Consider the following 13,803-nt stretch of genomic DNA (forward strand, 5'->3'; position numbering starts at 1 on the left):
TATTAAAATTGATTATAATTTATATCTCAAAAGGATATGCACTTGTGCACGACATGAGCTGCTGTGCACTCGCACTGCAACGCAAGAGTTTCATAAAATATAATAACTTGCCATTTCCATTTGTTTCTCGCCAAACCCTCAGTATAAGTTCAGAATGCTTGGAATATACGCCACGATGTGTTGAGCTATTCATTAGTCTGTTTGTTTGATGAAAAAAGACTAAATGTAGTTGGAATAAATGCGTTAAGAATCCGTACACCTGCAGCAGCGGAGGACTATTATTCTGCTGCATGATACTGCGGAAGAACTGAGGACGGCACGGTTTGATCTGCGGCTGACCAATCAGCAGAAAGGGGCGTTTAATTCCCGCCCACGTGTAGAAATCCAATATTCAAGCTGTTTATTCATTTTTCCACCCAAGAACGAAAAACTAAAATTTAAGCTGAATTCTTGTTTTTCGTTTTTTGGGAAAAAAACAAAAACACGAAAAAGGATCCGTTTTCTAATTTTTCTACTTTCAATATGAAATCAAAAAATGAATGATCGAATGATACATGGATTCCGGTGCTCTGATCTCTAGCAACATTTAAAAAGCGTTAGACGAGCGTCCAACTAAACTGTTTCAGAAGTAAAACCTTCCATTCATGACGTGTCTGTGTAACGCTCTGAGAACGTTTGTTATTACAGTCTATTAAACGATCATGAAGCACAAACAATTTATAAAACAACAAAAATGCGAAAGAGTAGAATAAACAGGCCTGTCTAAAGTCCTCTGAGTCTGAGAGTTTTCACTGACGCTGCTGAGTCTCAGAGATCAGATGTTTATCGTCGCTCAGGCGTTTCATAAGAATAATAATGATTAAAGATGAAAATCCCCGCGGCCTCAGAAGCCTGGAAAACTGCAGAGCGTCTGGTGTTCGAGTTTAATGGAGCCTGAAAGCACGCTGTTCAGGCTGAGATTGTTCATCTGAGCACGTGTGTGTGTGTGTGTGTGTGTTTATATACTGAGCTGAAGTGAACAACAGTGCGTTACGAGCCGCGCGATGGACGGAGCGGACGCGGAGAGCGACAGACGGCCCTGAGACAGACAGATACAGAGAGACAGACATGTCTGAGATCCTGACGGTGGACGCCATCCTCTTCGGCCTGCTGGTGTTCTCCGGCATCGTAGGAAACATTCTGGTCATCCATGTGGTGAGAGAGAACCTCCGACACGAATAACCAAGACACACGCTTTTATTTCAGCGCATTTCTCTGTTTTGGCAGAGACTTTTATCCAGTGTGACTTACAGTGCAATCAAAGTTTGCATTTCCATAGTTTCTTGCTTTCCCTGGGACTCGAACTCGGGACTTGGCTCAATTGACTATCACTAACGATTACGTGAAAAATGATACAGAAGAGCGTCTTTCTTAACTCTCAAGAATCTTAAAAAACATAAAGCCTATTTTAGGACCATTAAGATAAAACAAAATAATTTTTTCGTGATAATTAAGTTATCATTAATGTGATGCGGGAGAAATAAACATTGTAAAGTATTTAAATAATATGATCATGTTTTTTGTACTTTCGTTTTTGCTGATTTAAATTAAATGAATAAAATTAAATTATAAAAAAAAACAAAATGTAAACATGTGAAACACTTTTTTCATATTCAATGAAATTTATTTAATCTAAATATTTAATGTATTTAAATTTTATATTAAATATTACAATAACTATTTCTTATTATTTTAACAGTATCCATTTCATTTTTCTCAAATAATTTCATATTTCATGGTTTTTTTATTTCATCAAAGCAAATATTTAATATGAAAGTATTATTAAAACTATTAATTTAATAATATTAATATAATTTAATTTGAACAAATAAAATCATTAAACACGACATCTAAATATTTAGCATATTTAAATAAATATTTAATATTAAATTAAATTAATATCATGAATTAATAATTATGAATTTATCATTTTCGTAAAACATTTCATATTTAATGAAATGTATATTATTATTTCATAATAATCTAAAATAAATATTTAAGTTACTATTAAAACACAAATAATTGTATTAATTCCATTCAATTTTAAAGGGGGGGTACAACACTGTTTCATGCATTCAGAGTAGTTTACACCGTTAAAGAGTTGGATTCTCATGCTGAGCATGGACCAAGTTTCAAAAAACTATTTGGACTTATGACGGAGTATTTCTGTGCCAAAAATCGTACTTCCGGGTTCGTACAAGTTTCAGAGAGTTTTTTTATAGTGGCTCTTCATGACATAGACGAGGGTGGAACTCCTTATATGGGCATTTCTCCCGGAAGAACGCGCCCGCGCACGCATCGACCCGAGCCAGAGCGAGATCGCACTCATCAACACGCTTCATTCAGCGGCAGCGCTGCACGGGACTCGCTCGGGAAGAATGTCTCCAAAGAAGTGTGTATCTGGTTGTAAGGGAAAGATAACTTTGTTCAGCTTCCATAAAACCCAGCGTTATGTAAACAGTGGATGCAGTTTGTTTTTCCGGAGCAGCAACGCAGTTTCACAAGTGTGTTTGTTGACGAACGTTTTATAAACAAGGCCCAGTTCGACGCTGGATTTGCGCATCGTTTGATACTGAAAGATGGAGCGGTCGAGCTATAAAAGATCCCGGTCATGATTCAGAACTGCAGACGGTGAGTGAAACCGCATCAAATGTCTGTTTTGTTGGCATCCGGCGCCCAAGTGCTCGTCACTCTTTAGCTCCGCCCACGGCGCGCTTCCAGGAGCTCGGCTGTTTCCGGAGAGAATCGTAAAGCTGTATCTTTCTTTTATAAATATGATAAAACTAAAGACTTTTTGGAGATATGAAGGATGCAGTACTACTCTATAGGCACTCAAGATTAACATGAGATTGGGTGAAACTCTGTGTGTTATGTCCTCTTTACATATTTATTTTTAATATCGTGAATAATGAGCATTACCAATAAAAATCGAGAAACAAGTAAACCATATGGATGCAACAAAATATCATTTAGTTTCTGACTGTGGGCTGAAATGCAACATGGACGTGTCAACATTCGATTGTGTGTTGTGTGCTCGCAGGTGTTCCAGTGCGCTAAAGAAAGCGCCTCCCACCATCTGCCGCCCTCCGACACCATCCTGGTGAACCTGTGCATGGCCAACCTGCTGACGTCAGTCTTCCGGACAGTGCCCATCTTCGTGTCGGATCTGGGTCTGGAGGTGTCGCTGTCGCCGGGCTGGTGCCGCGTCTTCATGCTGCTGTGGGTGTGGTGGCGCTCGGTGGGCTGCTGGGTGACTCTGGCCCTCAGCGCCTTCCACTGCGTGACCCTGCGGAGGCAGCATGTTAGCATGGGTCCGCTGGGTCATCAGCGCGAGCGCCGGCGCATCTGGGGCGTCCTGGGCGTCGTCTGGGCCGTCAACCTGCTGTTCTCGCTGCCGGCGCTGGTGTACACGACACATGTGCGCGGAAACGCCACGGTGGAGCTGATGGTGATCAGCTGCACGACTCGCCCGCTGCTGGGCTGCGTTTGGGAGTTTCCCACCGACCAGCAGGGCTACGCCTTCGCCTCCACGTCGCTGGCGCTCAACGAGGTCATGCCGCTGATTCTGATGGTCGGGACTAATTTCGCGACACTGCACTCGCTGGCCAAACACATCCGGGCGGTGACGGCGGGCGGCGGCGGCGCGGCGGAGCTGGACGTGTCCAGCGAGAGGAAGGCGGGTCACGTGATCATGGCTCTGGTCGCTCTGTTCGTCGGCTGCTGGGTGCTGCAGGTCGCCGCGGTCACGTACTACAACCACAACGGCGGGAAGCACACGGAGGGACTGCTGACCGTCGCGCATTTCTCGGCATCGCTCTTCGTGGGCTTCAGTCCGCTGGTGGTGACGCTCGGACACGGGAAACTGCGCCGGAGAATCAGCGCGATGATGCAGCGCTGGACGCACTGGATCACACGCTCGCGAGCGGACGCCGCCGCGCAGAAAGACGCAACAGTCGCGAAAACCGCACAGAGCGGGAAAACGTGACTTATATTTGCATCAGTCATGTGCGCAAATTGAGGACATTTTATTTTTCAGGATTCACAGGCAAATAAGAAGTTACAAAAAACAATTTAATTTGAAACAGAAATCTTTTGTGACGGTATAAATGTCTTTACTGTCACTTTTGATCAATTTAATACGGAAATCCATTTCTGCTACTGAATAAAAAAGTTTCTATCTCACACTTATGACTTTTTTTCGCAACTGCGAGTTTATATCTTACAATTCTGAGAAATATAAACTCGCAATTGCAAAAAATTTAAGAATTGCAAGATATAAACTCGTAATTGTGAGAAAAAAGTCAGAATTTTGAGATAAAAACTGAATTGCGAGAATAAAATCAGAACTATGAGATAAAAACTCACAATTGCGAGAAAAAAGTCAAACTTGTGAGATAAAAACTGAATTGCGAGAAAAAACTGAATTGCGAGAATAAAATCAGAACTATGAGATAAAAACTCACAATTGCGAGAAAAAAGTCAGAATTTTGAGATAAAAACTGATCTGCGAGAATAAACTGAATTGCGAGATAACTCAATTGCGAGAAAAAAGTCAGAATTGTGAGAAAAAAACTGAATTGCGAGAATAAACTGAATTGCGAGAAAAAAGTCAGAATTGTGAGAAAAAAACTGAATTGCGAGAATAAACTGAATTGGAAGAAAAAAGTCAGAATTGTGAGAAAAAAACTGAATTGTGAGAAAAACTGAATTGCGAGAATAAAATCAGAACTATGAGATAAAAACTCACAATTGCGAGAAAAAAGTCAGAATTTTGAGATAAAAACTGAATTGCGAGAATAAACTGAATTGCGAGATAACTCAATTGCGAGAAAAAAGTCAGAATTGTGAGATAAAAACTGAATTGCTAGAAAAAAGTCAGAATTGAGATAAAAACTCACAATTGCGAGAAAAAAGTTAGAATTTTGAGATAAAAACTGAATTGCGAGAAAAAAGTCAGAATTGCAAGATAAAAACGGAACTGCGAGAATAAACTGAATTGCGAGATAACTCAATTGCGAGAAAAAAGTCAGAATTGTGAGAAAAAAACTGAATTGCGAGAATAAACTGAATTGCGAGATAACTCAATTGCGAGAAAAAAGTCAGAATTGTGAGAAAAAAACTGAATTGCGAGAATAAACTGAATTGCGAGATAACTCAATTGCGAGAAAAAAGTCAAAATTGTGAGATAAAAACTCAATTGCGAGAATAAAATCAGAACTATGAGATAAAAACTCACAATTGCGAGAAAAGTGTCAAAATTTTGAGATAAAAACTCAATTGCGAGAATAAAATCAGAACTATGAGATAAAAACTCACAATTGCGAGAAAAGTGTCAAAATTTTGAGATAAAAACTCAATTGCGAGAATAAAATCAGAACTATGAGATAAAAACTCACAATTGCGAGAAAAGTGTCAAAATTTTGAGATAAAAACTCAATTGCGAGAAAAAAGTCAGAATTGTGAGAAAAAAGTCATAATTGAGATAAAAACTCACAATTAACTTTTTTATTTTTAATTCAGTGGCAGAAACGGGCTTCCGTACTTTAATGCGTCCTTGATGAATAAAAGTATTGATTTCTAATTAAATCACACTTATCCAAATGTTCTTGCAAAAAATATTGTGCAGCACAACTGTGTTCAACATTGATAATAATCAGAAATTTGCAAAAATATTGTGCAGCACAACTGTGTTCAACATTGATAATAATAATCAGAAATGTTTCTGGAGCAGCAGATCAGCATATTATACTGATTTCTGAAGATCATGTGACACTGAAGACTGGAGTAATGATGCTGAAAATACAGCTGCGCATCACAGAAATACATTACAGTCTAACAGAGATTCACACAGAACACTGCTGCTTGAAACTGTAATAATATTTCACTATTTTTATTGTATTTATGATCAAATAAATGCAACCTTGGTGAGCAGAAGAGACTCAAAACCTTCAAAAATTATTGCAAACCTTTGGCCGCTATAGTATACATGAAAAAAGAGCAAATATGAGGTGATAAAAATGATTAATGCATTCATGTTTTTAAAATTCCAGTAAATAATGAATAAATCTGAAGTTAATAATGCTGTTCAGAATCCAGTGTTTCACTGCAATTAATCGCGTTTGAAGCAGAAATCTGAGCAAATTCTGAGGTTTTTGTTTTAAACAAGAAAAGAAACGTAATTTTCTTCAAAAACATGTATATGTATAAAACCCTATGCACTTATGAGGCCCAAGTAAACGGATGTTGTTTTAACCATTTTTGCTCTTTTATTTAGTTTTATTCTTATGTGTAAATAAATGACGGTTTTATATGATCCGCAGTGTCAGTGCATTGCTGTTAATCGTCTCAAACACACACGATATCTGCAGAGAATCTCCAGTCAAGTCTGAACAAATTCACAGACATTCGTTCAAGAGTTTAATCAGTCGAACAGCAGCCAGACACGATACAGATACAGACAAACATGATGTAGTCCAAACAAAAGACTTTTCCTCAGTCACAGAGAACTCGGTTTGACTGATGATCGACACGCTGAAACTATTTCATAACGCAGCATGTCTCTGATATCTGATGTCTATCCAAATACAGAGATTATACGCGACAGGACTGACGTTATAAACGCCCGCAGCTGCCTGTGGCCCACGGCGAGGACGATGGGCGAGAACGCGATGAAGCTCATGTTGGCGAAGCGAGCGATGATGAGCAGGAACTCCGTGGAAGATCCGCGGTTATAGTTGAAGTAGTTGACCGAGATGACGTTCGTTCCCCACGACGAAATGAAGAGCACGTTTAGAGTCAAAATCACCTGAGAAAACACAGAAGTTCTGTTAGTCGAGTTTAACTTTGACCCGGAGGAGATGCATAAAAAGTTCTAAAAAATGCATAGTGTTTAATAAGGGAACGACACTTATGCTTTAAGACCCTCAAAATACACATAATTTTACATTTTTACAAGAGATGCAACCATTTAAATTGTTCAGGTCATTTTGACCCAGGTATGTGTGGAGCACCATTAGTGCCAAAAATACTTTTGTTAAATGACCTTTGAAGTTATATTAGTGTCAAAAACCTGTTGTAAAATATATTTCACATTTTCTCCATACCTCACACAGTTTTGGACTGAATTGTGTTGATGAACATGAACGTGCGTCTATCGACGTGAAAACCTGATTACGTTTCATCTGAAAGTGAAATCTATGCACGTAAGACGAATTTACTTTGTTGAAAATGTCATACTTGTGTCATTTTGCTAGACACAAACATGTAGGTTTTATAAATGGGAACAGCTTTTGAGCAATCATGAGTTAAATTAAATTCCATTAATTCTCAGATTGTATGTTCTTATAAATTTCACACAATCATAAATTCAAATAAAATTTCTAATCAATACGGAGAAAAATATATGTGTATTTTGTATCATTTTTTTGTGTGTGTGGTTCATGTGCAATATGAAATTTCAAAGAATTTCCCAAAAAATTTATTAAAAAGAGATAAATGCAATAATAACGTAATAAACTTTGAATTTTTTCCATGCACACTCATTAATGAGATCAGACATTAAATTAAGGCTGTTTTATAAAGCAACAATCCTTCGGGTCCAAACGGATGCAGAATGCAAAGCAGCATGCAGATTTTAAATGCATTATACAGTAATTTCCAATTGAAATCCCACACTCACTTTAGCGGCCCGTCGCTCCGCGGGGATCCGGGTGACGACTGGCGCGTCCTGACTCTTGTTGCCGGTGTTGCGCGAGTGTCCGTGAGCGTACAGCGTCAGCAGCGAGCCCAGGTTGGTGACGTTCATCAGGCAGATGGGAATGGATTCGTGGATCACCATGGAGGAGGTGGCGAAGGCCAGGCCGCTGTATGCCGAAGGAAAGTCCCAAATACAGCCCATCAGCGGCCGAGTGGTGCTGCTCACCAACATCAGCGTCTGCAGGAGAGGTCAGAGGTCAAACGAGGTCGTGCACGAGGTCAACACAGATAAAGAGTCGGACTGACCTCGGTGGAGTTCTCGTCTCCGTTCTTGGAGAAGATGAACGCTGGGATGGCGTAGATCAGATTGAGGCTCCAGACGAGGACGAAGCCGAGGATGAGGGATCCAGGGGGCCCGCGGGGGCCGTGCAGGGTGATGACGGGCGGAGCGACCCGACGCAACGTCTGGAAGTGAAACGCACTGAGAAAGAACGTCGACCAAACGTTGGCGGAGCGCAGCCAAACCCAGATGCCCATCATAAGGTGGCACATATCTCTACTGAGGAAAATCTGTGAGGAAACACACAAGTTGGTGTTCGAATCAGAGGAATCACATAAACCATTAGCTATGTTTCCATCCAAAGATTCGAATTTAACTTTAAATAGAGCATTAAAATAGGTGGATGGAAACATAGCTATTGACATAATCCACAAACAAAACAAGAATTTCAGACCGGACAAACTTGCCAAGTGTTTAGATTGTAAAGCACATTCTATCCAATAAAATACTCTTGATTTAGAGTCAAACTGGTTTTTAGTTGGTTTTGAATGTTCTGAACAGTCAATAGCTCTAGTAATGAATCAAACTCCCAGCAGTAGCCTACATAACCCAATCAATCTCTGAAGAACGAATCAATAGACCCGCCAAACCCAGTACTCTTGATTTAGAGTCAAACTGGTTTTTAGTTGGTTTTGAATGTTCTGAACAGTCAATAGCTCTAGTAATGAATCAAACTCCCAGCAGTAACCTACATAACCCAATCAATCTCTGAAGAACGAATCAATAGACCCGCCAAACCCATTATTTTTGGTGGTGGTCCTCAAGTCAAGACCTTCACAAAACTGGACCAAAAAGAAACCAGGTTGGGTTTATACCTTAGAGACTGAACCCAGATTGCAGCTCCACACCTCAATATCCATCCATTCATTAATAATTATCCATCCAACCAAACCACTGTGTTGAGAATCACACGAACCATCGACACAATCCACCAACCACAAACAAGCATGTTTTAGCTTTATCTGTCAAGTGTTTGAAATTGTAAAGCATGTTTCTATTCAATAAACGACACTTGAGTCAAACTGGTTTTTAGTTGGTTTTGAATGTTCTGAACAATCACTAACTCTAACTCCCAGCAGCAACCTAAATAACCCAATTAATCTCTGAAGAATGAATCAATAGAGCTATCAAACCCCCAAACGTGAGTTGATGTTGTTCTTCTACTGTGTCAGCAGCTCAAAACCATATAGAGTTATAGAGATTGAACCCAGATATCCACACCCCATTCACTAATAATTATCAATCCAACCAAACATGCATCCACTTGGTCATGCCATCGTACCTCCGCTCCCAGATCGGACACCATCACGACTGTGTTTCTAACCAAAGACTTTATACCTTAGAGACTGAACCCGGATTGCAGCTCCACACCTCAATATCCATCCATTCATTAATAATTATCCATCCAACCAAACCACTGTGTTGAGAATCACACGAACCATCGACACAATCCACCAACCACAAAACAAGCATGTTTTAGCTTTATCTGTCAAGTGTTTGAAATTGTAAAGCATGTTTCTATTCAATAAACGACACTTGAGTCAAACTGGTTTTTAGTTGGTTTTGAATGTTCTGAACAATCACTAACTCTAACTCCCAGCAGCAACCTAAATAACCCAATTAATCTCTGAAGAATGAATCAATAGAGCTATCAAACCCCCAAACGTGAGTTGATGTTGTTCTTCTACTGTGTCAGCAGCTCAAAACCATATAGAGTTATAGAGATTGAACCCAGATATCCACACCCCATTCACTAATAATTATCAATCCAACCAAACATGCATCCACTTGGTCATGCCATCGTACCTCCGCTCCCAGATCGGACACCATCACGACTGTGTTTCTAACCAAAGACACCATCAGGTTGGAGAAAGCCATGTTGACCAGAATCACATCAGAGCTCCGGACGGATCCCGTCTCGCGCAGAAGGCTTTCCCCGACCACTGCGATGACCGTGGTGTTCCCCACGTTCCCCAGCATCACCAGAATGACATAGAGAGCGAAGTATAACGGCGACGAAGAGATCTGCTGACTGACGCTTGAGGGTTTTCTTTGAGGGGCCATGTTTCTTCAAACGTCTTCAGACGTCAATCGTGAATGGAGCTTCTCTCAGAATGTCTCAGAGATGTAGTCATTTCTCCATCCAAGCGCCTCCCTCTCCGCCCATCGACCGCGAGCCCCTTTTATGGGCCGTGGTTACCAGATAAATATCAAACCAATGGTTCTGCTGTCATAGGAGAAGACGGCATGAATGGCAGGTGAGATTCCACCAGAGATATCAATGTTTTGGGATACATGAGCTGAACTTGCATCTTTGCACACGAGGGAGTAAATATCCCCACCTGGTTAATTAAACTCAAGCTAGTTAGCAGTCTAATTCATTAGTAAGCCCACCACAATCCCACAGAGTGTGGGTCCAAAAACAAAAACTCCTGAAGGTCGTTACTGGAGTCATGGTTTTAAGAACAATGCTCTTTGTACTTTCGATTAGGGATGGTCAATCCTCTCAACACATAAAACTACTGATTCTGAGTACAATGCATAATGAGCGTCGTGCATACTGAGCACATTGTCTAAACTACGCATACTCTATTTAGATGCAGAGTGGTTTCCACCAACCTGATGACCTGATTAATATCTGTTTTAATCACACACTGTTGGCGTCCAAGAGAAACAGACAGTGATGGAGATGACCACCGACCTCTGAAAGAAAGACATTTTGAACATATTCATTTTCATATTAAACACCGCATCAGTCATTTATCATTAGACTGAAAGAGTTTTGAGTGTGACAGTTTGTATTAATTCAAACCATTCAAGTCAATTTATAACAAAAATACAGCAACCCAGAAGATAAGTAGAAAAATAACCCCCAAAAAATCAACGGTTAATGCAGTTTAAACATGGTAACCACAATTGGCCATGGTTTTGCCACACTAACCATAGTTCAAACGTGGAATTTGTAGTAAAACTGTGGTTATAAAAATGGTAATCAATCCACCAAAAAAAAAAAACATGGTATAATTTTACTATAATAAAACCATGGCTAACTGTCGTAAAGGAAGATATTTGGATAATGGGGGGATTTGTTCATATATTTTATATAAATGTAGACGAACAATCCAGCTAACAATTTTTGGTTCCCAGAACGTTATTTTTTATGGTTTGTTTTTGGTTAGCCAGGAAAGTTCTCTTAACGTTCCCAGAACGTTTGTTTTTACTTATGCTATTATTCTAATGTTCCCCTAACGTTATTCTAACGTTCCCAGAAAGTTCGTTTTTGTTTTTAAAACGTTAATCTAACGTTAGAACGTTCTCTGTATGTTAATTTTAGGTTATTTAATAAACACCACAATGCAACGTTCTTGGAACGTTATTTTATGGTTACAAAAAAAACTAAAAAGAATGTTCCCCTAACGTTAGTATTAGGTTACCAAAAAAATAACCAAACGGTAACCAAAAACTAACGTTAGGGGAACGTTCTGTGTTTGCTGGGAATGATGTGTTAAGCACATACACACATAAATACATATATTGATGTACAAATAAAGCAATCGTGATGTAAACGTGTGTTAATCGGCTGATGCGCGCTCCTATTTTAAATCATTTTTAACGGTCGATCGCCACAGAAAACACGCAGGATCGGAAAACATTTAAACTTTAAACTGTCAAGAAACGCAAACAGACGGATGCGTTTCAAATGTTTTTTTGCAAATGCATGTGAAATGAATAGATGAAATATGAACCATAAATTAATGAAACACTCAAACTCATCAGGTGATCTCAACGGCATTCTTCATCATATCAAAGCTCACTCTTCTGCATCTCAGTTCTCTGGTTGTGGATTATGAGTTAAATCGATCCTAGTGTGATGTTGTTGTTTAATAGTCGCTAGAAACACATCACAACTCAATACTGCTGTCAATATGACACACATCTGGCTGACTGATGCAGAAAGAGACATTTATTAACACAATGTACGAGAATTGAACCGCTTACGTGTTTGGCTCCATTTTTAAGACTCTGCTCTGTTAAAAATGCTGGGTTAGAAAAAACAACAACAACCCAATCTGGTGGATAAATATAGGACAGAAGAGAACATGAAGGGTTAATCTATTATAATAATTGGGCTGCACAAGTAACCCAGCTGTTTAAAACTATTCTAGGAGGAAGGGAGCAACAGCTCAGTGAGCTGGAATCTGTGGCAGAATAACAATTTTATGGCATAAACATGATTTTATTTTACTTTAGTGCACATACACTTGCTAATATTTATGTTAGCAATGTAAAAACACAATCTAAGAGTAAAGAAACACAGGTTTACCTTGTGCCGTCTTTCCGTCAAACACTGGCGTTGGTGCGACGTGACGTGGCACATTTGGATCGCTCCCATTATAATCAGTGAAGCTGCCCACACTGCAAACCCTTCTCTGATTATAACAGAAGCGGTCCAGTGTATGTCTGCATTCGTCCAAAGCCAACAGCCCTAGCAGACATGAAATAATAATAACCATATTATCTGAGACAGCAGATGTTTTTCAGTCTCTACTGCAGTAACAATTTGATAGAAACACGAGAGAGTACAAACCTTCAGTTCAGGACAAATGAAATTTTCGATTCTTCAGTTTTTATTATTACTGATGCTTCAGTTCCATTCAGGTTGATGCAGATAAACCGTCCGCTCTCACAGCCATTATATGAGTTGATATGTGTCCAAAAATTCTTTGGAATTTTGATAGGAGACGTCCTATAGACGTATCGCAGATGAGCAATGCTCTAAAAAATACATCTTGCAGATGTAATGCCGACGTCAAATAGACATCTCCGTGATGTACATGTGCTAGTTTTACATACATTCTAAATCATAAACATCTTAGAGACATCTTAAAGACATCTGATAGGAGACGTCTCGCAGATGAGCAAACGCTCTAAAAAATATGTCTTGCAGATGTAATAAAGACGTCAAATAGACGTCTCCGTGATGTACATGGGCTAGTTTTACATACATTCTAAATCATAAACATCTTAGAGACGTCTTAAAGACATCTGATAGGAGACGTCCAATAGACGTATCGCAGATGAGCAAACGCTCTAAAAAATACATCTTGCAGATGTAATGCCGACGTCAAATAGACATCTCCGTGATGGACATGTGCTAGTTTTACATACAATCTAAATCATAAACATCTTAGAGACATCTGATAGGAGACGTCCAATAGACGTATCGCAGATGAGCAAACGCTCTAAAAAATACATCTTGCAGATGTAATGCCGACGTCAAATAGACATCTCCGTGATGGACATACATACATTCTAAATCATAAACATCTTAGAGACATCTTAAAGACATCTGATAGGAGACGTCCAATAGACGTATCGCAGATGAGCAAACGCTCTAAAAAATACATCTTGCAGATGTAATGCCGACGTCAAATAGACATCTCCGTGATGGACATGTGCTAGTTTTACATACATTCTAAATCATAAACATCTTAGAGACATCTGATAGGAGACGTCCAATAGACGTATCGCAGATGAGCAAACGCTCTAAAAAATACATCTTGCAGATGTAATGCCGACGTCAAATAGACATCTCCGTGATGGACATGTGCTAGTTTTACATACATTCTAAATCATAAACATCTTAGAGACATCTTAAAGACATCTGATAGGAGACGTCCAATAGACGTATCGCAGATGAGCAAACGGTCTAAAAAATACATCTTGCA

The 13,803-nt window shown here is 39.5% G+C and overlaps 2 protein-coding genes across 3 annotated transcripts; one reads left to right on the plus strand and one right to left on the minus strand.

Moving 5' to 3' along the window:
- Window positions 1-1,051: 1,051 nt before the first annotated feature.
- Window positions 1,052-4,077, plus strand: ora4 (olfactory receptor class A related 4). The gene is made up of 2 exons (XM_016260218.1): window positions 1,052-1,194; window positions 3,080-4,077. Exons 1-2 carry the CDS (start codon window positions 1,108-1,110, stop codon window positions 4,022-4,024), a joined length of 1,032 nt encoding a protein of 343 aa, XP_016115704.1. The 5' UTR covers window positions 1,052-1,107; the 3' UTR covers window positions 4,025-4,077.
- A 2,357-nt stretch (window positions 4,078-6,434) lies between these two features.
- On the minus strand, window positions 6,435-12,455 carry LOC107573774 (uncharacterized). 2 transcript variants are annotated; one of them, XM_016260221.1, is made up of 6 exons: window positions 12,399-12,455; window positions 10,694-10,777; window positions 9,881-10,301; window positions 8,041-8,304; window positions 7,718-7,972; window positions 6,435-6,844 (listed from the first exon to the last, which is right to left on the minus strand). In XM_016260221.1, the coding sequence occupies exons 3-6, from the start codon at window positions 10,136-10,138 to the stop codon at window positions 6,614-6,616; spliced, it is 1,008 nt and encodes a 335-aa protein (XP_016115707.1). In that variant the 5' UTR covers window positions 10,139-10,301; window positions 10,694-10,777; window positions 12,399-12,455; the 3' UTR covers window positions 6,435-6,613. The 2 variants fall into 2 exon arrangements, with proteins under 2 accessions (XP_016115707.1, XP_016115708.1); XM_016260222.1 differs by lacking the exons at window positions 10,694-10,777; window positions 12,399-12,455 and having other exon boundaries at window positions 9,881-10,678.
- Window positions 12,456-13,803: the final 1,348 nt, after the last annotated feature.

The sequence above is a fragment of the Sinocyclocheilus grahami genome, unplaced genomic scaffold (genome assembly GCF_001515645.1).
Source record: "Sinocyclocheilus grahami isolate Dianchi unplaced genomic scaffold, SAMN03320097.WGS_v1.1 scaffold2030.1, whole genome shotgun sequence".
NCBI classification, from domain to species: Eukaryota; Metazoa; Chordata; class Actinopteri; order Cypriniformes; family Cyprinidae; genus Sinocyclocheilus; species Sinocyclocheilus grahami.